General features: G+C 36.6%; 3 protein-coding genes across 7 annotated transcripts; 1 reads left to right on the top strand and 2 right to left on the bottom strand.

Annotated features, from left to right (window-relative positions):
• Window positions 1-162: 162 nt before the first annotated feature.
• On the bottom strand, window positions 163-7,181 carry LOC113711911 (glycerophosphodiester phosphodiesterase GDPD4). The gene is made up of 9 exons (XM_027235148.2): window positions 6,707-7,181; window positions 5,224-5,310; window positions 4,523-4,620; window positions 3,235-3,295; window positions 2,688-2,768; window positions 2,339-2,431; window positions 1,657-1,746; window positions 872-999; window positions 163-643 (listed from the first exon to the last, which is right to left on the bottom strand). Exons 1-9 carry the CDS (start codon window positions 6,917-6,919, stop codon window positions 475-477), a joined length of 1,020 nt encoding a protein of 339 aa, XP_027090949.1. The 5' UTR covers window positions 6,920-7,181; the 3' UTR covers window positions 163-474.
• A 977-nt stretch (window positions 7,182-8,158) lies between these two features.
• Window positions 8,159-17,080, top strand: LOC113712729 (uncharacterized). Of its 4 annotated transcripts, XM_027236270.2 has the most exons (12): window positions 8,167-8,484; window positions 8,642-8,701; window positions 8,908-8,994; window positions 10,228-10,361; window positions 11,850-11,908; window positions 12,042-12,096; window positions 12,180-12,230; window positions 13,365-13,404; window positions 14,068-14,177; window positions 15,974-16,021; window positions 16,353-16,472; window positions 16,696-17,080. In XM_027236270.2, exons 1-12 carry the CDS (start codon window positions 8,298-8,300, stop codon window positions 16,768-16,770), a joined length of 1,026 nt encoding a protein of 341 aa, XP_027092071.1. In that variant the 5' UTR covers window positions 8,167-8,297; the 3' UTR covers window positions 16,771-17,080. The 4 variants fall into 4 exon arrangements, with proteins under 4 accessions (XP_027092072.1, XP_027092073.1, XP_071922984.1 ...); XM_027236271.2 differs by lacking the exon at window positions 16,353-16,472 and having other exon boundaries at window positions 8,159-8,484; XM_027236272.2 differs by lacking the exon at window positions 16,696-17,080 and having other exon boundaries at window positions 8,159-8,484; window positions 16,326-16,368.
• Window positions 17,081-17,184: 104 nt separating this feature from the next.
• Window positions 17,185-25,219, bottom strand: LOC113712728 (sucrose-phosphate synthase 4). Of its 2 annotated transcripts, XM_027236269.2 has the most exons (15): window positions 24,889-25,219; window positions 23,566-24,785; window positions 23,061-23,150; window positions 22,285-22,505; window positions 22,003-22,066; window positions 21,528-21,727; window positions 20,850-21,330; window positions 20,189-20,317; window positions 19,876-20,007; window positions 19,604-19,780; window positions 19,254-19,307; window positions 19,082-19,144; window positions 18,004-18,840; window positions 17,785-17,912; window positions 17,185-17,669 (listed from the first exon to the last, which is right to left on the bottom strand). In XM_027236269.2, exons 2-15 carry the CDS (start codon window positions 23,839-23,841, stop codon window positions 17,402-17,404), a joined length of 3,120 nt encoding a protein of 1,039 aa, XP_027092070.1. In that variant the 5' UTR covers window positions 23,842-24,785; window positions 24,889-25,219; the 3' UTR covers window positions 17,185-17,401. The 2 variants fall into 2 exon arrangements, with proteins under 2 accessions (XP_027092070.1, XP_071922983.1); XM_072066882.1 differs by lacking the exons at window positions 23,061-23,150; window positions 23,566-24,785; window positions 24,889-25,219 and having other exon boundaries at window positions 22,003-22,122; window positions 22,285-22,425.
• Between the last annotated feature and the right edge of the window lie 1,125 nt (window positions 25,220-26,344).

Raw genomic sequence — 26,344 nt, 5'->3', positions numbered from 1 at the left:
ATTTTTTTCTGCAATTGGTTAGCATTCTGTCAACATAATCACATTTTTATCCCATCATTCATCATTTGTTGCTCTCCTCTCACATTCTTTCGACAAACTTATCAACTCTCTTCCTATTCTTATCAAGAAAATGTATTATTTGTATGTCTACCCACAAGTTCATTTGGATCACGCCAAATCAACCCACTCAAAAATTTAAAAGTTCATGTTCATGCGAGGAGGAGGCATCACCAGTCCAAGTTCGCAACAACTTAGGATGGCAAACCTCCTTCTGTAACCTGCTTCAGGGAATTCACAACCTAACCAAGCTAACGTGGTTCAGCAGGTACGAAAAAAATTATTCAACAACTCCTACTAGCATTTTTGTGCAGATGACTTCCTACTCCGCTCTCTCTTTATACTCTGCATCCATGTCTACATAATAAGAGTAACATCTGCAACACGCAGAGTACATGCATTCAGCTATTGCGACTTTCAGGATGACAAAGAAAACCCTTCCTCGAGACACTCTGTTCTCATGTTCTGCATAACTCTCTGAAACAATGTGGGATTGCTAGTAACCACTGCATCAACGTGCTCAAATAACATTTTTTGCATGGAGATCTCATCATCCACAGTCCAGGCGTAAACCTTTTTTTTCCTCCTGTTACAATAAGTATGTATTAGTACATTGAAAGAGTCTTCCAACATTTTGACAAGGACAGGACTAGCATGCACATACAACAGAACAAGTATATCTAAGGTCACATAATTATGACTAATCCCACAAAAATCGAGCTCCGTGAAATTTGAGACTGGCTGCATCCGAATCTGCAGTAAAAAAAGAAATCAAAAAGTAAAGATGCCAACTATCGTCTGTAGCTAAACATACCCATGCAGAATTTTTACAAGCTTCTCATCAACCAAAGGGTGGTAAACACCAACCACTTCAGCACCCCTCATCCTCAGTAAGTTCATTCTAGTTCCAGTTGACGGGTTGATCATCACAATGTAGCCCACCTGTCAAACCACCATATATCATGATCCCAATTTTCATCATTCAGCACAACATCCATTGCGGACTCTACGTAATTATAACCACAGCAAAACGTGCTTAGCTTTTTAGCCTTAAGAAGAAGTGCTTCAAGAGCAAAAGGACCGAATTCTCTGTACCAGTAAGGACAATATGAGATAATCTTTTGCCTAAAAGCACCCCACTCCCAAACCACTGCATATAGATATTCTCTGAGACATCAATGGGAATTTTAGATGGGAACTAGCAAGGCAACAACCTGGTTAGGGTTTGCAAAATTATAAGTGTGCTTGGCAGGAACGGGCAAGTCAGGCAACATAGAATGTCTCGCATGGTAGAAGTGAGGAACCATACCCAACTTCAACAGGTAACTGGAAAAATCAGAATGAGGGATTAAAAGTTCATTCACTGCCAGGACAGCGAAAGGCGGTAAGCTAAAGAAACAAGAAAAGGGGCCAGTAAGCATTGAATATCAGAAAGAAGAGCAGGAAACTATTAGACTGGGTACCCTTTTGATTGGTTTATTAGTCTCAGTAAAAATGCATGGTTGTTAGTTCCACCAATTGCACGACAGCAGTCTCCATTAAACTTATGAAATTAAACAAAGCAAATTGAAAAAGTAAATCAGTTAAACGAGCTTATACCGTAACATCAGCTGATAGCTTGATCAAGTCCCTTGCTAGAGTGTCACTTTTGGCCCATACAAGGCAATTTTTACACACTGTCTTTTCCAGCTGCAGAATGTTAATGCAATTGCAGAGGAAAGATCAACAAAAGACATGTTTGCAATAAAAAACAATATATTTAAACGAAATGACATGAATGTAATGGGATGCAATCTCAAGTTTGCTGAAAGAATGGAAGAATTTGTTTCATGTTCCCAGTCCCTAGGACAGCAAAATATCTTAATTTAGCTATTTGCAGTAAACTTAGCATTAGTCAAGACCGGTCGGTGAAAGTCTTGCTTGATGCATAACAAACCAATTTCATAATTTCAGTAATATCTCATCATGTCGATAGTGCAAAAGGAAATAACAGCCAAAAACCATGTTGCCTGAATGCCAAAGGCAGATAGTCTTCAGACCACATACATTCATTTAATGATCTTTTTCTGTTAAAATGCCACAGAATGCCCCAAAACCAACAATTCCACCTGCTTAGCAACTGCTATAACTCGCAACTCAGTAATCAAGCAAACCCTTCCTCTACTTCTCAATTTCAGCCACTATATCTAGGTAATATTACCAGCAAAAATGAACATACACTATCAGAACTATATCAAGCATCACGAATAACATATTATGCATGTTTTGATATTAAACATACCAGAGAAATAATATCCTGTGCCAGTCCTTTTTCGTATGATGGAGGCCCAACTTTTGCATCAAGAATTACTTCTCGAACCGATCCAGATACAAACTAAAGATCATAAGAAGCCAAACTTATGAAGATATTCCAGGACTCTCCTCTGATTAGCAAGAGTCTTATGACGTCCAATTGATTGTAATGACAGTAGACATACTAGGTAGCAAAAATTTTCCTCTTTAATGGCAGCTGAGAAAATGGAAACATTTCCTCTTCCTGAACTACTTCCCAAACTTCATAGCAGAAAAAGAAAGGGGATAGAGAGAGAGAGAGAGAGAGAGGCAGGAGGAGAAGCAAATTTTCATATTACCTTCAATGCATCTTCAATTGTAGGAATGGATAGATCATGAAACTTCATTGCAAGATGCTGGTTCGGAACCAGTTCTTGAATCTACAATCACAAACTAAAACATGATCTGGTTTGTATATGCAGTCGCTTGGCATCTTGACTGACAAATACAAATTGGAAAGGAAACATGCAATCTCAGAGTTGGAAAGTGAGCTTCTACATATCTATCACAAACTTCAAACATTTTGTACATGGTAAGGAATTCTGAAGAAACATGTTAGACGAAGAGAAGTTATATTCCAAACACCTCGTTATTAGAGTAAGTAACTAGTAAAAACAAGCAAACATTTGAAACCATGCTCAAACTATGTAAGCTTGCAGCAGATACAGTATGGTAATTTGAAGTTCCAAATCTTCATAAATTCCAAAGATATCACAAAGGTTCAATTCCAAAGAACCCAAAAGAATGAGAATGCAAGTATGTTTTGATGATAAAAAAATACCCAGAGACTGTAAATTCTTATTGATGTTAGAAAATTTTAAATTAATCAAAAAGAACATTTCACACCTCTTTGGTACTCAAGTATCCAACTCTAGACGTACTGTTCCCCAATATTCGCTGCAAATCCCTGCCTGTAATATGTGAGAATCAACTTCCCATACAGTTTTGAGTGAAAAAAGTAGGATGTCGATAAATAGATGATCCCAAATAATTACCCAATCTGTCATTGTTAAATCACAGTAAAAACAACTCATGTATCTGCAAATTCTTCTGTCCATTCACATGTAACAGAAAGAATATAGCTGCTAGCATCAGTGGTAATAAATAGTTCATCTACGTTCTACCATTTTGATGCATTTTTCCAGTGAAAATATCCAATCCTTTCTGAGTTTGCAACTTGCATCTCTCTCTATCTAAGCTTCTGGTCCAAAACATCAAAGTATATAAGAAACAGATTCAACACTAATAAATCAGTAAGAAAGCTGGGGAGGGGGATTTTTTTAACCTTTCAAACTGCTTAAAATGAAAGACTTCTTATTTAGCAGCATGTGCCCAGTATGCTAGAACATAAGAAACCTACTATTCCGATGTTTTGATTCTCAGATTCATAAAATGAAAATGAGAATACTGTTAACAACAGTGCAAGAAGAAGTAACACATGCAAATGCACTTTGCCCTGTTAGTAATCCAAAAAGCAATTTGAAATGCTAATAGACTTTGCCACGATATTTTTTTCTTCAATGATGATATATCTTCAACTTTTCTTAAAATTTTCAATGATAATATGTCTTCAACTTTTCTTTCTTCGATAATGATATAACTTCAACTTTTCTTCAAGCACAACATTCAAGTACCTATTCATCATTCCGAGTGAAACCTTTTAAGTAGCTCAGAACTATGCATGTTTATTTTAATGATCATGAATTAGTTTGGGTTTTCACATTCACCTTTGACCCACAGAATTGTCTATCCACCTTTAAAAAAAAAAAGACTGTTGTAAGCGGAGCTTATCAAAATCTGGGAGAACATATCCTACACCATGAACAGAACTGTGATAGAAGTTCCTTCCAGCATCTTCTTTATTACCATGCAAATGTACTAAGTCCTGTCTCAGAGAGTTGTACCATTTTATTTCTTCATGTCATCATTCTGTAGCTTACCAAAGAAGGAAAATAAAAACTAATACCTAATGCTAAAAGATGTGCCATACAATAAATCTGCCTGAAACAGGCAACCAGAAAATCTATGAATTGAGGAAATAGCAACATAGTGATCACCAATGAATTCAAACATACATCCACCATGAAATTGAGAACAGTTTAACCATTTTCAAAGAATCAAAGCTCATAGATACCTGTCATGAAGAGCAAACAATCCCCCATCCAAAGAACGAGAGACATCAATTTCAATGCAATCGACTTGAGAACGAAGAGCAGTTTGATATGCATCCATCTAATCAAAGATAAAAATAAAGACTCAAGCTCAAAACACAAATCTCTTTTTGTCTTCTTTTTTCAATTTGAAATCCATATATTTTCTCCTCTCTTGTCCTTGTATGTGAAGCACACAATTCAAGACCTTCTCTGAATCTAATTCAAATAGAAAGCCAAAAATAAATAATGTACTGAATTAATTAAAAGGAGGAAAAACGCCATATCGCATTTTGGAAGTTTCTGATAAATTGAAAATGAATAATAACAAAAAGAAACATTTTTTGGAGGTGTCCTGCGACATGGTTAAGAAAAGGCACATAATGTTGGCTTCTATGGTATGGCAATTTTTACGTGCTACAGAAGAGTGCAGGTTTCCAGCAGTTTGGAGTGAGACATGATTCCGACTACAGCTACTAGGTTATACACTAAAAAACCTCCTCTTCTTCCTTCCTTATTTTTCATCCACAATGTTTGTCATTTGGATCAGCACAAGAATTCCTTTCATATTGACCAAATTAGGGGATAAAAATGGAGATGGTCATATTGTCTAAACATTATATAGACACCAACTTCTTGGGACCATGGAAAAATTGTGATTAGATGGGGGTGGAGTTATGCTTACTGTATTAGGGAAGGCCTTGGAGGAGTCACCACCATGAGCACATACAAGAGGAGGATTTCTAAGCCAACGGCACCTGCGAAATTGCATCTGCATAAAGGAGGTCAACAGTAAAGACCAACAATAGTAACCATCAACATAACTGAAGTCTGATATCTAAAGACTGAAACTCAATTACTAAAGTCTTAATTTGCTGAATCCACAACGTCAAATCTGTTTGCTAACCAGCTAAATGCGAAGACCAAATTGAAATATTTTATTTCACGTGTATTATATGGTTGAATAGTAATATTATGGTTTTAAGTCTATATTTTATCAATTTCTTTAATATGACTTTTTGACCCCAATAAACTGCTTGCAAATATAGAAAGTGTATTTTGTGTGTGTATAAGAGAGTGTGTATTTGATGGAGAGATTATGTTTAAAAGTGTGCGTTACTGAAAAAAGTACATGTAGGAGAAAGAGTGTGTGTGAGAGAGAGAGAGAGTGTGTATGTGTGAAGTGCGTCCGTTAAATAGAGAGAGTATTTAATATGTGTGAAAGTGTGCGGAGGCGGGGGAGAGAGTGTCGGTGTGTGAGAGAGTGTGTGTGGGTCTAAGAGTGCGTGCAATAATTTTTTTGGATGAATTTATTACAGTTGTTCAACAATTCAGCCAATTAAGTGATACAACTTTCACTTAAAAATTTTGTATACAAATTAGGTGGTTCTTAATAATACACAAGCTTAATAGAAAAAAGCACTTAATACATTAATTTTAAGTAATTATATAAAACACCCCCTAGCCAAGTCTGTCTTTTACAATCTCATCCCTTATAAAGATGATGCCATAAGAATTTACTCAACTGTCTGTTAAAAAAAATTCACGAGTTATATTTCCAAGAGCAAATTTAGTCTGCAGATTTAGTTAATGCAAAGAAGTGGTGAAATTTTGAAATCGAAGACCAATATTAACATAGTCCTTTTGCCTTTTAGTGTTAGCTTCAATACAACACAATCAAGGACTTTAACATAATGACAAATGCTTCGCATTTGGTACTACTTTAAATCTATTATTCATGGTGGAGAATCAACAACAGTAAGAGGTATCCTTCCATAATTATTGTTGTGCCTTATGAACTCCAGTACAAAAACAACCACCACAAAAATAATACGTAATAATAATTGTCTGATGATACCAAGAATTAGTTTTTGGAGATGTATGCGATCAGATTATGATGCTCTGCTTAGTAATTGATAGTAGTACAAAGCAACATATAGTGCTCATGAAAACTACAGTAACTTTTTTTTCCCCTATTGTTTCTTTTTCGCAAAGCACCAATTTTTTCCAGATCAATTATCAATTTGATTTGCTTAATCTTCCAGAAATAAAAATGCGACTAACCGAAACATCTTGCCATTGAAAAGAGAGAGAGAGAGAGAGAGATAGATTTGGTCAAAGTTTGGATCTTGAAAACAAATGCTAGTGAAAATGAAGGACGCGGTTACCTGATGGAAGCGTCGGAGCTTGAAATGGAAGAAAAGAGGTGGTAAGATGGCGATAAATGCTAGGGCAATGAGCAGCCATCGGAAGACGATGTTTCTTCTGATGGTGGAGGGGAAGGGGAGGAAGGGGGGCCATCTGCGATGAGTCCTCCGGACTCCTAGCAGCAGCTGCGGACGCTGCCTATTCCATCTTGATGAGGATGCTGAGATCGCCATAATCTACTTCTGCTGCTGCACTACTGCTCACTCCTCATTATTACTAGTAATCGTTTCCGATATTGCACTCATATGCAAACGTTATGAGGGCCTAAATTAACAACAAAACCAAATTATATATGCTTGGGCCACACTATAACGTCTTTCTAGTCGAATTTTGCTCCACCTTTTTCTTTCCTCTCTTTTTTTGGATTGGGGGGTTTGGGGGAGCTGCGGCTAATTGCAATTGAACTGCTGCTGGACAGAGTGCTACCGCATGGCCAAGGAAATTGTTTTTTATTTACCAAAAGGTCATATTGTGTTTGGATATATTATTTAAAAAAAATTATTTAGAATAACACTTCCTAAGAGTTTAATATTTTTTTGATATGATATATGTAAAATAAAAATGTGATTAAAAATGATGCGTAGTATGCAATTTTTTTTTTTGGCAAATTATGCTACTGTTAGATATAGTAGTATCTCATAGCCAAGCAAATTATTTCTTATCAAAAGGTCATATATCTTGCTATGGCTATTGGGCATGTAGAAGTGCATCCAAAGAGGAAAAAGCATTTTTAAAAAAAGGGAGGAGTTTGGGTTATGAAAACCAATTTTTTAATTTGAATTGGAGAGTGAATCGGAAACCTTTCGATTCAATCGATTCGATTTCGGTTCAAAGGTTTAATAATTTTTTATTTATTTTAGTATTAAGAATTTTGAATAATATCAAAATATTTACTTTAACATAAATATTTAATAAAAATTGTTTGAACCTTCCGATTTTTATCGATTCAACCGGTTCTTGATCAGTTCAATTAATTCTTTGAATTTTTAATTGAACCAGATCAGAGACATGACCAATTGAGATTTGCATTTCAATCGGTCAAATCGATTGATCCGATCCGATTTTCAAAACATTGATGGAAACATTATCGTTACTTCGACAAAATTTGGAAATAGAATCTCAATCTCTCATGCCAAATTTTGAACAAATCATCTCCGAAATAACTATGGCAAATTGGCAATGCTCGTGGCACGATGCAAATTCATTCACACAATCCATAGCAATGTAGTACTTCACACACGTCTCGTCTCTACTCACTAATTTTCTCAATTGATTGACTAACTAACTAATACTACTATAACATTTAAGTCAATCTCAAACAAGAATTCTTTGAGCTCCATTAATTAATTCATTAGGAGACCGCTTACTTTCCATAATTTCATAATTTGTTTAACCCTGTGAGTATAATCGAGCACCTAACAAATCGGAGAATGTGGTGTCAAAAATGGGGGGAAAAAAGGAAAGGCAGAAGCTCCTCCATCTGCCCATGCTAATGCCTAATGGTAGTGTGGTATACTAGTATCATCATGCTGGCCGTTGATTATATAAGTAATGTATCTCGCTAGCATGCACCAATATCTCACAACGGAACCAAATTCCTCTTCCCTTTTTTTCCCTCCAAATTCAGTCTCACTCTCTCTCACACAGACGCAGGCAAGCCTTGCAGAGCTACAGAATTCCTTCTTTGTGCTTTCCTTAATTCGCTTCATAATTCCAAGAGTTCACCCATCCCTGTCTGGTAACTGTCTTACGCCCGATTAATTTCGTCTTTGATTCCAGATTGAAAAGCTTACAGATTCTTATCCATAACAACTTCTCAATTAAACTTTCCATTTTTACTCCTTCCATACTTTCCTCACTTTATTTTTTTGGTTGTATGGATGCGATTGTATCAGGCATCGAAAAAATGGAGGATTATTTGCAGTATATGAGGACTCTACGCACTCAAATGACCGGTTCTCTTCCTACTGTGTTTTCTTTTTAATTAACCTTTTTTTTTACTCTGACTTTCGTCCAGAAATTTTCAATCATTCCCAAATTTCGGACTACTATATGAAGCTAAATCAACTTTCATTGCGATTTTGTGTTGATTGCAAGTTTGGATGCGTAAATGTTTCTTCTTTAGTTATCGTTACGTAATTTCTGGATTTAACAATTTCAGAGGTGGAAGATCAAGCGACTAAGCTATCGGCACAACAGCAAATCCACCTCACTACTATTCGGAATGTCGAAAGAGACCTCGATTTTGGTAACTGTCTCTCTCTCTCTATCTGGCCTTGTATTCCTCTTCGCTCTGTAGAAGAAGCACATAAATTTTTGAAAAAACCATATTGGATGATTTTTTTTTTTTTTTGCCAACTTTCAGTTTTTTGTCAAGTTCGTACTGTTTGAAGTGGTACTGGTGGGTAAAATCGCATAACTGCCACAAAATTAGGATTCGTAAATCGTACTTATGTTACACAAGAGCTCGTATTGCAGCAAGATTTTTTTTTTTTTTTAAATTGCAGTAAAAGATCTGTTAATGCTTGTTGTCTCTTTTATTAGTTATTCATAGTATTGTTACTAGAGGCTGTTCGGGAACAATGAAGTTACTTGAGTCTTCATTGATTATTGATACTAAACTATAGCAGCTCAAGTTACGCTCACACTATCATTGAGGTAATGAATCCTACTATTGGTTGGGTTGCATTGACTCTAGTTGTGTCTAACATGTATTCGTTTCAGTGTTTCATAGGATGGGGCTCAGTGCTCATCTTCTCCAGGATGCCTCACAAGTCATGATAAACATGGCAAAACAAAAAACAGGGAAAAAGAAAAAATAAAGATATAAATGGCTACATCATTAATGATCTTTTACTTGTAAATTTCAACTTTGGTAAAAGACATCTTAGGTCCTAGTCTGGAAAAATTAGCATCACTAAAAAGAACGTAACCAAAGACCATGGAGGGGCTAGTGAATTGAGTTCGAATGGAACTGTGTATAATGTCTAAAGTAAGATATTCAAGGTTTTCAGAAGTTACACGAACAGGCAAATCTACTAATTTATTTTTTATTGCGTCCTTCTTTTTAATTAAATTTCTCAACTGTGTTGCTAACTCTTCTGCTATAACTTCTGGGTGAAGCTCACTTTACTTTTTTCAAACTCAGATAGAATGACGCCTTCCAGTATTTCCCAATAGATTTTTTGTTTTTTAAATAGTAGAACGTGTATCCGCATCTGATGGGAGCTACGTGATTCTAATTATGCATTTTCTTTACATGCATTGCGGGTTGTGGAGATACTAGTTTCTGTTTCTGTTCCAGATTCTGGTAGAAATGAAGTTGGTTCTGGATATAATTTATTCTTATATCAGTATCACAGCCAGCTTAAAATTCTGTGTCTATTATTTTATAATATTTTAGTTCCTGTTAATCTTGGAGGTTATGTAAGGCACCACAAATATTTTCTTTCTCAATTGACTCTTTAACTACTTAATGCAGTGAAAAATGAGACAAAGCGAGTTATAGAGGAAAAAGATCGCATAATGAAGGAGAAGGGACTAATCTGTTCCCAGATTCTGGAAAAGCAGAGGAAAATAACTTCATTGGAACTAGATTCATCTACACTGAACCAGGTTAGTTATCTCTTGTGGCTTGTATGCTGAGCTTTTTAGGTTGAAGTGGTGCTAAAATCTGCTTATAGCCCTCCTGTTTAAAAACCCCCTGCCATCAAATATAAAAAGGAAAAAAAAAAAGGTAAAAGGGTACAGGCTACCTGATTAAAGAATAAAATAAAACAGTACTCTATGCTGGAGAATGTTGCTGCTTTCTGGCACCCCTATTTTTGTGATGAACTAATGGTGATGATGTTAGTTGATTTGGAGATAGCAGTACGCAGTGTAATACGTTGCCTTGCTACCCCATTGCAATTGGATCTTTCATGTTTTTAAATTGACACCCTTTAATTCCTTGTACCTTTCATTCCTCTTAAGATCCAAAATCACTTTCTCTATATTCTGTTCCAAACTACCACTTAGCTAATTTTCTGTTTTCGTAGCAAATTGGTCTCTTGGATATCAGCCTGGTTGATCATTTAGTAGTTCTTTCATTTTATGTGTATCCCCTTTCCAAACCTTGTTTTTTTATAGGAAATTCATTGGGAGTAATAAAATTATGCCATTATATTTGTTTTCTGGAAAATGCTTACTCCTATGACTAGTGATATACCTGCCCTTAAAATCAACCTGTTAGATGCAGTCAAAAGTCCGGATACTATATCCTTGCACGCAACATGCATGTACATAGTGAAGTTCACTGTGAAGAATATGGCTGTGTCCTTTATAATGATACCTTTGAATAGGTAGTGTTTCTTATTCTATCATATGTTGTAGGCAGAAACTGTTAATTAGAAAGAAGAGGCTAGCAAAAAGGTGGGGAAAGTTATGAGGATGGATCTACTTGGTCACTTCTCTTCACTTTAGAAGGAATTGATTTTGTCATGATAGACAACACAATGGGTGACGGAAGATAAATTGTCAAGTTGTGCTTGTAGTAGTATTAAGTAAAAGATTGAGCTAGGAATTTGAAGAGTTTGTTTTGCCCCAAAGTATTTTACTGTTCAACTTTGAGGCCAATTCGAAACAGATGACTAATGTTTAAGCAAATAGGTTGTACCTAATTATTTTGTTTATGTGGGACAATTTCTGTAGTTTTGTTTATATTACTGCACATGACAATCTGGCTTTGCATATTCCTGATTTGACCAGGTAGTTGAGATTAAATCAAATTTATTGCCATTATAACCTTAAGAGCAAATTTTAGTGCTAGTACCTTGGATGCAACACAAAAATAGTAGTTTGAAGATACAGAGTAGAATTATTCCATTAACTAACTAACTTTTCTCTCACATGAAAGCATGTCTTATTCCTGATCAGATACTACACAGACTAGAGGAACCTTGCCTTTTCCTAAGACTATTTCTAGATAATCACCAAATAATTACCTTGTCAGCCTAGACATTAAAAGTTATTATATACAGAATAAAACAACCAATCTCCAATATAAGGTATTTGAGCAAATTTAATTATTATATCCTTTTGATAGCATCATGGTGCTTTTTACAGACACTGGACCTGATGCAACATGAAAGAGTCACCCAGTCAACAAAATTGCTTGAGAAAAGGTAATTTTAAAGAGTTCTTTTTTATAAAGCGTGGGTGGTTAATTTTATAAAGTTCTAGATCAATTTGGTTATGATAACAGATCATAGTGTACAAAGGAAACGTGATTTTGAATGAATTTAGTTTTCATGACAGCTCATATTACACAAAGGTTGCTGGTGATATTATTACAGAACTCAAAGATCAACAGGTTTGACACCTCTACTATGTCATCCAGAGTTGGCATGCTGTATTTATTATTCTGATCCCTGATTGAATACTTTTCCTATATAGGGCTGGATAATTGCTAACGAGTGCAGCTTTCTTGATACAGAGAATGGTTTGGTAATTTCTGGAACTCATTCATCTTGTTGTTAGTTGTCACCTGTAGCCCATTTCGGGTCCGTTTTTACTTTTCAAGGATGTGTGTCAGCTGAATGAAACTTGAATGAAATGGAGCAAGACATGATTAGCTGCATGCCTCTGAATTGTCACTAACAGGACGACATTCTTATAGAAGTAAAAGTCCCTAGATGTGAAGGCCACGATATCTCTGGACCATCTCTTCCTGCTTTATGAATCAGCTAATGCTTTGGGACGTCTAAAAGTAAAAGGAAGACAATCAAATGGATGGAACAACAGACACTTTGTGCAGATGCACGCATATAACAATTTTAATGGTTTGCAAAGCTCACTCATGGGCAGACTGATTCTATGTGTAAAGTGATACTCTAAAGCAAATATTGAAAGTTTAACATTTCATTGACCTTAAAATGGACTTTCAACTGGGTGCATTGGTGACAATTTGGACTTTACAGTCAAAGACATTCTAGTAACTAGAGCATTTTTAAAAAGGAAGTCAGCTTGCTTATTTCAATTCAGGAGTTTCTCCTTGTTGATTACATTTTGCCATGTCTTTGCCCATTGTTGAAAATTTGGAGCTAGAAAAGGTAGTTATTTGTCCAAATCTGAGGATAGCCGCCGTCAAAATAAAGCCTGATGTTGGATTTCCACATTGTTTCTCAGCACCCAGGCTTTAGGTAACAGAACTGTGCAATTCCTGTCAATGTAAGATCCTGTATAGAGGAATCTAATTCACTAAAGTGCAAGCTTCTATAAAATAATTTTATGATTCTCTTAATAATTTCTATGAATCTCTAAAATATAAATTTCTATCAATGATTGATCCTTACATGCTTATCAATAATTGATCCTTCAAGGTTTTGATTGAGGCCTTTTGATTTGGTGGTCTTAAGTGATATTTTACTTGCCAGGAAAAACAAGTATATGTTGGTTTTTGTTTCAGAAGGTTTATTTTGAATTAATTTGTGCTCTTCTCTACTCATGTCTTGTGAAAGATGCATTAGCTAGTCTTCTCAAACAACTTCAATGTCATTTGCACTGCACTTTTGTCCTATATTATCATTATTCCTTTTCGGATCAGGCCCTTCTTACATCATTAATAACTTAAATACACAGGTGGGAAATAACATCACCCGGGAAATTTGTGAGACTGAAGGTAAGACTAATGGATGGTGTGTAAGTTTTAATATCATGTTCTCTTTCTTTACATATGCACTAGATGGATACAGAATGTTTTCTTTTGCAGATCAAAATGGTCTACCTTAGAGAATTATCATCTAAAGTAAGAATACATATCACTGAGACATGCCCACTTCAATATATTAGAAGCAGATATATCTTGGAATTCGTTGAATTGGTTATTAAGAGGCAATCCTTAATGATGAATATATGATCCTGGTGAACATAGAAAATGTAGAAGAGATAATTTACATTGAGAGGTGAATATGTTTGTAGCACAATAGAGACTAAACATCTGGTACCCCCAGCTGAATTATACACTGCTAGATTGACAGAATTGTTGCGGAAGCAACATGAATTTGCTTTGACACTTTGATATGCACATATTTTTCATCAAGTAGAATGCAGTCGAAAGGATTGGTTCAGTCAAGCATGAAAATAATATGAAAAAGAAAAGAGTACTGGTACAAAAAATATTCTTTCATGGAACTTCTTCTTCAATTACTTTTGGATAGCCAAGGTCTTATGTTTCACCTTCTTGAACTTAATCTTACTTGAAGCACTACACAAATACCATGTCTACCCTGGACGATGTAAAATTTCTTCTTATGTGCAATAATAAGAGCTCGGTGATCTTCAGAGTCTCAGGGAAACATAATGAAAAGCCTACTGATGAAGTTTGATGCTGCAAAAGCTGAGTTAGACCAGGTGGTGCAGATGAAATACAATCTTGTTTTGGAGAATAGCAAGGTGAATATATGAAATTTTGGATACAAGTAAGGCTGTAACTAGTTCTTTTAGCTTTGTTATAAATTTGTTTCATCTATGGAGTATTATGCTTAAAAAGAAAAGGGAGAATTGGGAATATGGTTAGAGAAGGATTTAAAATTCATAAGTAGGGCAGGTGTTTAGATAAATTCAAGATTGGGGAGTTGAATACATTTTATTTAATCTAAAAATATTACATGATCTATGATATTATCCATAAGTCCTTCCCCTCTCTCCACCAATTTCACAGTCACAAACTAAATCATCAGAACACAGATGCCTTCTTCCGCTTAATACAAGGACCACAAGCACTTAATCAAATCAGATGGAGGAACCTCATGCACTTGCTCATTTCATTGTAGCCGAGCCTATCAAAAGTGTTAAATAGCATAAGGACACACATGTTCTTTGCTTCCAGATTCTTTGCTGGCCTACCTGTATGTGTACATGATATGAGAGCGGCACTTCTCACGCTGCCAAATACGTTGTCACTGAAACTACTCCCCGCATCCAATCTCAGCAACTACTCTCGGCATAAAATCTACTCAAGGTCGACATGGGTGAAACTAATTGATTTCCTTCAGGGTTAGGTATCTTTTGGAACCCAAAAGATTAGGATTTTGAGGAAACGGGATTAGTAAACTCTCAATTTAGAGATGAAAAAGGAAATTGATAGAAGCCTAGACTAGATAACAGTACCGTCATACAGATTTCTATGACTTGAACTTGATTTGAATGTAATAAAAAAATTATCAGAGCTGCTGATAATTCGCCATTTGAGGGAAATTATCCACTTTTGGTTAAATTGAATACTGGAATCACATCCTATTGAAAATTCGAGTGGAGAGAGTAAATTTCAAGAATTTTTACCATCAGAAAGTTGGCAGTAGGTAGTGGTAGCGGTTGAAAGCCACCCTGCCATTCACATCTGCTTGGTGTTGAAAAATTAGTTCGTTGGGAAATTAGTTGGGAAGGTAACAAAAGGAAAAGAAGGAAGGGGTACTGTGGTAATTTAGCATTTAATTTATTGCTATTTAATTATGGAAATGGTACTTAATTCCCCATCTTGCTCAAACTTGTGCCCTCCTTTTGAATTTTGTTTCTTCTCCTTGCCATATTCCTTATTCTCCCAAAAAGAAAATAAAAATTGTCCTATTTTGTATCATTCTATGTCATTTTATTACTCACTCTTACTAGTTTAGTGGTTACCTTTTTGTTGTGGAACCGGTTTATGTAGAGATGTCTGTCTTTGTATGTCTGCTACAATTCTTCCTGTTGTTTTATTTTCTTGCTGTCTTTACCTTTATCCTTTTGGTACTGAAAGTGGATTATAATCCTTCCATGATGTGTCTGTTGACTCTTACAAGATATTTTACCCTAAATACATTGTTGAATAAGTATCAAGCAGAGTCAACCCACAAACCCCCTCCCAAAAACAAAGAAGATTTGCTTAAATGTAACCAACAAATGTTTTGACAATTAATCCAAGATTAACTTTATCATTTATCATGGACAAAGTTCTGACTAAGCTTACTGATTTATTTTTGCTTCTACATGGTAGTCCATTTGCACATTCAGAAAATTGATTATTTTCCAGACACTGCAATATTGAAATGAATTATCCCTGCTCCCATTTTAAGGAGAAAACCATAACTATGTTGACAGACTTACAGTTCTTACATAAGGTGTTGGATTGTGACTAGCATATAATGATTAGATTATCCTTACTGTATTTTATATTAAATTCAGCGATTCAAATGTAAGCTATTGTGCTGCAGATAAAGCATGCTATGGAGCTAGTAAAGGGGAAGTTAAATGAATATAAGGTGAGTCACTATGCATTCTCTGTAACTTTTTCTCGACTAATTTTTTTTTAGCACGTAATATGCATTAAATTGATTCCAACAGCTTCTAAAAGATCTTGTGGTCCAAATAGCTCATTTCTGGAAATTATTGTTTTCTGTTATTTCTTTCTGAAAATGGATTCCTGTCTTGACAAATTCTGTTCACAGATTAGTAGTTTCATAATGCAGCTGTGTAAAGCTGCGGAAAGTACCATATTGGGAACAATATTTGACCTTGTGATTATATATTGAGTGTCTATAGGCTGTCTAACAATAGCTGTTAAAGGTTTCAATGGTGGATGTGTAATTTCAGCCAGAACTTCGGGAAATGGATAGTGAATTGTTGGATGAGGAACTTCAAGTGCTTTTATCAGACAAATCTGGGGAAGCCGAGTTTTTACAGGCTCTGCAACTTCAGATAATGACCTTAAAGGTAGAAAGAATTCGGCAACTATTCGCAATGGGTTTTAGAGTTACAGTTCACTGTTATATCTGCTAGCCCTTGAGTTAATTCAGGAATGTTGCTAACCTCCTAAATTAAGTAATCTGTTAAAATTGGTGCATGTTGTATAATAATCACTTGCATTGTAGAATGGCTAGACATATTTTCTCTAGTGCAATGCACTGAGCATCAATTTTTTTATTCTGTTATCCAGGAAATTTCACATCCTGTTAAGTGTTCTTGTGGAGAAGAATACAGGGTAGAACTGGGTGCTTATGGAGAGGCTTAGAAAAAATGCTGGCTACAAACTTATCAAATGCTCTTTCTTCCATAGTCATTGAACATGTTGTGAATAAAAAGCTGCAAATTGTTTACGAATAGCAGCAGGACATACCATGATGAAGTTGCCATACATTGATCAGATGACAACAGCAATTTCTTTTTCTAGTGTCTGTTTGGTTTTTACTACTTTATGAATTACTATTTGAATAAGTACGATGTATTGCTATTTAATCATGAGTCATTACTTTTACATTTGCAACGGTTAAGAGTTGATCAGTCAATGAGGAAAAAATCATCACATATGCTTTCACTGAGAAGTAATTTTTATGATTTATTTTGCATGCTGTCACTGCTTTTGACCCGTAGGTGCATAATTGAGTTAGAGCACATTCGTTTGTCTTGGATATTCTACTGATATCAATTACGTGTAAGGGTACTCAATGGATTCATTAAGCATATGAAGTGCTTGATTTGATGATGAGATACAGCTTTCTTATACGACAAACTACACGTGTTATTTGTTTATCTAACAAAGTATTGCCACAGACATAAACTAGCCATGGCAAACCCCCAAACCCCCAACCCCTAAAAAATAAAAGGTTAAAGTAATAAAACTTAGAAAATGTTCAATTTTGAAGTCATTTCAATGTCTCCAGAGCTTTGGAGATATCAGGGATTTCATATCCCTCTGCTCTGAATATGTTGGCGCTCTCCTGGGGCACTGCATCATCCCTTCTGAAACTATCTTCGGTCTGTAGAAGCATCTCACTGCCATACTCCACTGAACCTTTCAGGATCACAGTCTTGTGGAGGCCTACAAGCAGATCCTCATAATCTGTGTCCCCTCTTTCCCCAAGAAACACAAACATTTTTGACATATCAATGCCCCACCTAACTGATAGGTACCTGTATTGACATGGCAACAATGCAATTAGGATTCTTCTTCTTCTTCTTTAGTTTCATCTGTATTTATTAGTTTCTATCTGTGAACAAGTATAGTACCAGAACGATAAGGACTGACCTCAGTGCATGAGTTCTTGATGCAAAAAGTGGTAGCACAATTAACCTGGCTGCTGCATGTGTATAAACGAGGTTGCAGCGAAAGCCTCTCATGCGCAACCTCTGCCGTATTTCATCAATTTTCCTAGTCTGTGACATGATAATTTAAATGATTATATCTGCTGTGATAACCCGGGATGTAAATCTTTCATCTTCACACAGAGTAGTTAAGGAATCTTACCTCTGATCCTGGTCTAACTGTATATGAGTAGCATCGGGGGTTGCATGCACTTTTGCATGGTTCAATGTCATTGTCAGTTCCATTTTCTAGCTTGGCAAGCCTCATCACGATAGATTTCACATGCTCACCAGGCCACCTGTAGTCGATGTGAGCTTCATAGTCTTCATCTGCCAACATATCTCTCCATGGGTAATAAATTTCACTACCACTGCTACAGACCAGTGCATCAAAATCTTCTAACCTTATCTGGGAACTTTTAAATGCTTCTATCATCTCCGATAAATTTAAGCCTGTCAAGAGTACGAAACCTATCTGGCTTGATCTTGGATGCATAACTTGCATTAGATTCTTGATTACTAGAGGTAAGGTTTCTGTAGCAATTCCCACGTTGTTGTAACAATCAGTCGCTACAACATAAAGCCCTTCTCTTCTCCCTGGACAGTAGTTTATGATGGGTTTGCCATTTGAAGTAGCCTTTCGTGTTAGTGTTTCAATAAGATCCTGCTGTCTTGCTGCTGCATCAAGTTCTCCATTTACCCTGAGTTCTCCATCAACAGAGAATTTCAAAGAAAGATCTTCAACACCCCTTAGAGATTCACTCATAGGTTCTTCAGTTGCTGGCACAACCTCAAGACGATTGGTAGGATGACGACTGCGACAGTGCTCAACATAGAAAAGGTAATTACGGCAGTGCTCTGGCCATGAGAAGCGATGGATATTCTTTAGTCCACTTTTCCGGCATTCAAGCCAGAGGTTCTTGTCTGCTACAAGCTTCAGAAGAGCATCTGCTATTGCTTTCTGGTCATGGGGGTCGATAAGTAGGCCATTGTTAAGTGCCTGAAAGAAAGACATTGCTCATATCAATCTAATTGGTCAAAGAAACCTACCAGGGTGTATTTTCTATGTTACCATTTGGTGTTGTTGATAAGGACCTAACTTAAAGTTCATCTTTGAACAGGACAGATGGCAAGATTTCATTTTGCTAAGAGTCACGGTGATTTAGCAGGAGAATATATTCTAGTTGGGTGTCCATGTTATATGGATTTACACCTGAGACCTAAGTACAGTTGAAATTCACCTTGAGAATATCTACAGGCCCACCATTTTTTGTGGCAACAACAGGTAAACCATAAGCTGCTGCCTGCAAACAAAAACGGATTTCTTACAAAGGTCACATGGTTGAACATGCCTTGAAAGGTATGGATGATTATAGCAGACTGTATTTCAGAAACCAGGAAGTGTTAACTTACCTCAATAAGAGTCAGACCGAATGGTTCCACAAGAGCTGGATTGATGAATACTCCCTTCAGAAAGAGAAATTAGTTGTCAAGAAAGTGTTACTTGTAGCAGTTCACAATGGGCTGTTGAAAATTAATTTGGCTTGTTATCTTTCCCTTCTAAGATATTCTCAAGTGGATGATGCTTTCATGACAGTCAAGTGTTGGTAGACACTAACTCTTTGGCTGGACCAGTAGAACTAGTGAAGTGGCTCAATAATTGCAGTTTGACTGTGGATAATTAAATCCTTACAGTGCTTACTGGGCCTAATACCTGACTATGTTAGTTAACTTATTTCACTGACATTTAGTGAGTGATTTACCTTTGTTTTTGCTGCCAGACTATATATCTGAGGAACTTCTGGTTGCTTGTGATGCTTTGGATATGCCACGTGACCATACAAATCATACTTATCGATGAGCTTAAGTACTGCTGTTAGGACAACTGAGCTGCTGTTGGACATTTCATCAAGATCTTCTCTGTTCCCCAGTATAAGTGTCTGTAATGACATTGTGGAAGTCATATTAGCATCATCATACACTCTGATAGAGCATAGTAATATGTTGGCTGCAGGTGAGGAAAATGCAGGATTACCAAATTGGCTAGTTCCCGTAGGGGCTGACATTCTCCAAAAGCCTTGACTAAGGTGGTAACATTTTTCTTGGGATCTGGACGAGACAATGCAAGTATCATGGGCTTGTGAGGGTTTGTAAAAAACCGCATTACCTGGATTCAGGGAAGTCAAAACATCACATTAGATAAAAAATTTAGAGATGTTAAGGATTTTAAGTTTCATTATTGGTGTAATCTGAACTCGGTCCAACAAGATTTATATGAAAGGAAATCTGTCATACAAAAGAGAATCTTTTCCAATATGTTTACAGTGCAAAAGAGAGGAGTGTCTAACCTCAGACCAAATAGGAGGCATAGGTTTTTTCTGAGTTCTGTCAGGTCCAATCAATGAATTCAGATCTCCATCACTGTCTAATGAATCTGGAGTCGTAACACTGCTGAAATCCATGCCTGGTGGTATTACCTATTTCCACATAATGATCAAGAAACAAGCTTTTCACTAGTAACAGGTGTGCCAAAAGGGAGACGCAATGCCAAAGAAAATTGGTTGCGAAGATGATGCAGGTATACATGTTTCAGACAATGTGATCTAACTGAATATTCTTCTAGGACTGCAATGCATAATGGATGCTTACCTTAAAAAGTGGTTCATCAGATATTAATGTAGTTTATATATTCTTCAACTCATGTTCTCAAACTGATTAATGCTGCATAGGGATAAGAACATGCGACAGTTGAAATCCAGAGCTACTGTTTGTAATGCTATGAGATTTCTACTTATGTTGACTACAGAAATCTTAAAAAAATAGACTAGTGTCTCTAAAAAAGACAAGGACTGCCAGCTGTGCTAAAAAACTTTGGCAAACTGTAGAATGCTGTTGCATTTTGAGATAAGTGTGACTTTTAGATGTTCTGAACTTGTTCATTTCATTGTTAGCAAGAACTCAACATTTGAGTCAAATAAACAAACAATAGCAATTAGAGATTTGACTTACCACCATTCTCGGCATATATCGTCCCAGACAGCTAACTCCTCTACGTCTACGAACCCTTAGTTTCCTCTCCAACTGGATGTCAAACCCATCATACAAACCCCACTGCTCTTCAATTTCTTGTCTTGTGCTAGTCACCACCATATCTGCAGCATCCAGCCCCAACTCTTCAGCTTCAATTCTCCTCATGATCTTGTAGGTGGTATTAATGTCCTCCCTGGAGAGTCTTCCTTGCTTGAGTAATTGTTCAAACTTGTTCCTACCCAAAGAATGACCTGTTAATACCATCGGCACATTCAAAGCTCCAGACAATCGTGCAGCTACCTCTCCTGCATCGGCATAGTGGCCGTGGATCACATAAGGCCATGTTGGTTTTCCAGCATTTACCTGGTCGCCAATAGCTCTTGCCATGTTGACAATGTGGCCCAATGCTCCGTCTACAAATTCAGGTATGTAAGGCCAGAGTGATTCTTTTAGAATGTATCTGTGGTACAATGCAAAGGGAATACAATCAATTTGCCAATTTTGGAATATCTTAACAGGATTGGAGTGTAAAAGGATGATGCAGCAGTGCAGCAGCAAGGGTGAATGCTAACTGTAACAATTTGTGAGATAATTTTAATTAGCATAAGAAGGCAAAAATATGTGTGTTCTATTTCAGACGAAGATAATGTGTATTACTTTTCACGAGGTCCACAGGGGATTCGGACTATGTAGGCACCACAGCTACCAAAACCATCAGACGGGCATGATAGCATCTCAATTGGCTCTCCGTAGCTGGAGTCAACTTCTGGGGATGTGATTTGTCGAGTCAGGAGATCTACTCGATATATTCCTTTTGTATTTGCAAGTGCTCGGGCAAGTTCCACGACATATTTCACCTGAGTATTTTCATAAAATTCACATATCAGATGCGTTAGTAAGAACAATTAGTGTGCCGTGCATGGAAACTTGCTCTGGAATCATTGACTAAAGTGGTTTACAGTCTCTCAGGTCTGCTTCTCATTAGATCTTAAGGCCTTGATATTGTTGAGTCTTTAGTATACATGTTATCATTTCCTCCATTCCCTATTGTTCAATTTCAGCAGTGGAGAATGAAGATGAAGACTGATTTTAAACTTGCGTGTAGCAAAGGAAATTGTTAAACGTTTACTACCTGACCGCCAGTGTCAGAATCTCGGCCAAGTTCCATGTTTTCTCCACGCACCAACCCATGCAGACTGCATAGTAAACAGTCAACAGTGCATGAAACTCAGCTGATAAATTACTCCAAGTTCTGTCCAGTTTGAGAATTTTGTTAATTTTGGTTGTCAAGAGAGGCGTGAAAATAGCAACAGGTGTTGTGCTTATTCTGTTACTTATCAATGCTTTCTGTGAACAATTTCTTGTTTGGCCTTTTCCGCTTGCATCAATATATGGAATCAGAGAACAAAAATACCTAATCAATACGATGTACAGTTGTCGTGATTTATCTTCCTCTGACCATATCTGAGTATCAGAGTTGATCCTTGAAATGCGAGTAGGGAAATCTGTTTGAGCTAAATCGCCTTTCTCCTTCTCACCTTCGGAAATTTCTGAGAGGTCATCAGCTGCATCACTTCGACCTTTTTCACGCTCGAGTCTACGTTTTACTAGTTTCTGTGCATCATCCCAAGCTATCTGCAGGTAATATGTAAGTCTGACAATCTAGTCTTGAGCAGAAGTGTTACCAATTATGAGTTCTTGTATTGCCCTTCGCTAGATTTCATATACAAATGATATTAAAAAGATAAATGGAGGGGAGGCCATTACTGGGAAGAAAAGGGATGATATCCTTTTGTCTGTCAGAAACTGTTAATAGTAGCTATCACGTTTTCTGTTTCTCAGATTAATTTGCTACTTTTGTGCATTAGACAGAGCCATTGTTCATGGTACAGTAGTTGATTATCTTTTACCATTAAGGACTAGGATTCCCAAATGGCGATTGCGCTGTTACAATTTCTTCTGCGGCATCAAAATCGTGCATGGAGAAAAAGTTGTCAGGCTTAATCTGCTGAATTGCCGTATCTCTTTATTAGTTGGTAAAACTGCAAAGTCGTCTAAATGGTTTTATTGTCACCTTCGAACCGTATGCAGGGATTATGGATGTCTTGTGAAAATTACATATGTGAGAGTGTGTATATCCAAGTAGTCTGTGTGTTAACTGTTAAGTAGTGTGAGAGATTGGAGAGGGACCTGTTTCTTTTTGCGGGCAAGATGCCAAATTCGCCAGCACATATTCTCGAGCCTGTTGTTGCGTTCGCGAGAATTCCTTGTCGCCACGACCTGCATGCAACCACAATCCATCCATGTTCATTCAACTCTCGATTACCAATTCTGTCTTTGACCCCTTTCTTGAATATTATCATTATGTAAAATGTTTCATTACATTTTCAGCTTCATTTCAGTTGTTCTCAACTTCGCATGCACGATGATTTCAAGTTGAAATTTCATGGTTAACTTGGGACTTGAGCTTTCGTTTTACGTTTCTTGTTTATATTCCTTTTTCACAGGTCTCATGCAGCTGCCAACAGTAACTGCATAAAAAACTCGAAAACACTTCTATACAAGGAAGTCTTCGAAGCTGGGGATTGTCAGTTTCTTTCCTTCTCTGTGTGCGTGTGTGTGTGTGTGTGGTTGGTTGGTAAGCGCGAGAGTGATAGAGGAAGAAGAAGAGAGAGAGAGAGAGAGAGAGAGAGACCTTGATCCAAGTCCTGTAGAGGTCAGACTCATCAAAGCTGTTCACGACTTCTTCTACAAAGTACTTGGTGGGACTAAACAGCTTCCCAGCTTCCTTCTCTTTCCGAGCTTCAAACTTCTCAAACGTCAACTTCTCATCAAACCTCTTCCTCAAACTAGGACTCGTGGATTTGTTATTCTTGATCTTCTCTTCCTCTCTCGAGCCATCACTATTTCTCCCACTTCCCGCATCCAATATCGCCTCCAAATACCCGTTTAGCCATTCATTTCCGGCCATTTCTCTGTCTGAATTTCTTCTACTTTCTGCTTTGTTTCTTATACAAAAGTGATGTACAAATGGGGAGCTTGTGTGTAGAGAGAGAGTGGGAGTGAAGTAAAGAAACAAAACCTCCAATTATTAAACTTGCATCACATGTACACAAAACCGTATGTGCATAGATGATCTAAGCATGCTTTAATTTTGTGCAGAATATGGATAAATGAAACCAACTGTAGTATGATGCGTTTGGTTTTCTTTTTTCTGGAAGAATATTGGTTCGAAACCGAGTTAGAATGGAAGAAGAAGCGGCTGGCCTTTTAAAGGCATGCGAGATTATATTTGTTTATTTATTTTAATCTGAGATACTATACCCAATACAAACTAACTAGAAGTATCTCTACAACCCAAAAAATAAAAACGAGCAGGCTGGCTATTATTATTATAGCAGCTAGCTACAAAGGACGGAGGGGTGGAGGCTTTGGTTTCGATTGGTTTCGTAAGCTTTCATTCTCATTTACACGCAGTGTATTATATATATGAACTTGGAAGGAACCCCTATCAACATTCACTTGAATGTATTTATCGGGTTGGGTGTCTTCTCCTTTTCTTATTGAGTCATGTTTAATTATGTGGTTTATACTACTTAATTATGTGTCGCCTCCTTGGATTATTCATATGCTTAATTATTCTCCTTTTGTTTTTCCATTTTGCTACTCGATCGCAGAGGAGAGGTACCGTACGTCTTCATTATATTGATCGTACCCAAAACTGAAAAAGAGCTTCTTGCATGAATTTATTGTGCTTTCGCAATGTGACCTTAATTTGCATTTTGAGTCCACAAAACTGGGAACTTCACATTCATATATATGCTCGAAATATTATTGTTTGAAAGAAATGGATACACCCCGAACCGAAGAAGAACATCTTTCTCATTATTTGGAGTCTTGGCCACATGAACTAACCTGCGCAATGTTGCATGGCATCACAAAGGAAAACAAAGTAGTAGTATTAATTAGCATTATTTATTGACAACAAAAATTGATCAGCGTTAGCAACATGACTTACTGCTAGAAAAAGGTCCTGACAACTGCTAGAAGAAAACTTTTCAACTCCAGAGATCGAATAAACTAAAAACATTTTCCTGGTATCAGATTCCCGCAAGAATCAAACATCGGGGAACAATCATTTCGGCTGACTAGGATTCTTGAAGACAAATTTAGCGTTTTCACGCGAGAATGCAACATAAACCAAGAAAAGAATCGTGGAAAGGAGAAAGGGAAAAGCCTCCAATTAAGACCATTTTCTTTTTGGGGAGAACAGAGAATTGTGTGTATATATATATATATATGATCAAGAGAAAGGTAAGTGATGAATGGACATGGGGATTTGGGAAGGCAACATCAAGAACAAAGGCATCAAATTCACTTGGAACCATATATAAATGTAGCGTACATAACATATAGGGGAAAGGCAAAAAGAGAGCAGAAACATCCAGTGAATGGGATATTTGTGGGAATATCCAATTGGTTAAGACTCTTGTCACATTTGTGGCCATTCAATTTCTTTCCATCTTCTTGTTTCAGAATTCTAACCTCTCCACCTAAAATAAAAGAACAAACAACAGTACGCATATATGTGTCCCACTACTGCATGTATAGAGCTAGCTGAGCTTGACAAAAGGTTAATTCAACGATCATCATGATCACGATGGTGTATTGTAATAATACGTATACATACAAATTCATGGACACACGAGGTATAGATCCTTTAGATATGCTTCAGCAAGTAATAGAATAGATTCCACAAGGTCAAATTATTGAGATATATGGACCCCCAAGCATGCGATCCGGGCTACTTTTCCACTTGTTATATCACAACATTTTCGGATGTATATTTGAATGTTACTCATGTACGTACACACAAGCTCAAGTGCTCGAGTTCTAGCGTCTTTAAGAATGCAAAAGTGTAAGTGCTAAGAGGATTATATAGTGTGTGTGTATATATATTGTACATAATATTACGCTATATGCTTATTTTCCCCATCCTTTTCCCCTTTAAATTTATGGTTAGTACTTTAGTTTTTTTTTTCCCCCTTAGTACACTGGAAAGAGTGGAATTTAAAAAGTAGGAAGGGAGAAGGGAGACTGGAAAGTTATTGAGTCTCAATATTAACCATTAAACCAAGGTAAGTACTTTAATTAAATGTAAAAAATTTATTTTAAATGGTAACTTTCCCGTCAAGCAAAGGTTTTATGGATATTACTGTACGAATAGTTGATAGCTTTTATGTCAACTAGAGGTTACATTTAAAACAATTATTCTTTTTTTTTTTTTTTTTGTGCGAGTCTCTCCCTTCAAAAAATCGTTTCCTAACTCGAGTCACTACAATGACAATTCAAAAAGGGATATATTATAGGGCTAATTGCATTAAACCCCTTGTACTTTTAGGTCAATTAAACCCCTTGTACTATTGGGTCAATTACAAGGTTAATTGCATTTAACCCCTTGCACTTTGTTCAAA

This window comes from Coffea arabica, chromosome 10e, assembly GCF_036785885.1.
Source record: "Coffea arabica cultivar ET-39 chromosome 10e, Coffea Arabica ET-39 HiFi, whole genome shotgun sequence".
Taxonomy (NCBI): domain Eukaryota; kingdom Viridiplantae; phylum Streptophyta; class Magnoliopsida; order Gentianales; family Rubiaceae; genus Coffea; species Coffea arabica.
The sequence above is the reverse complement of the archived record's forward strand: the minus strand, read 5'-3'. Positions and strand labels throughout refer to the sequence as shown.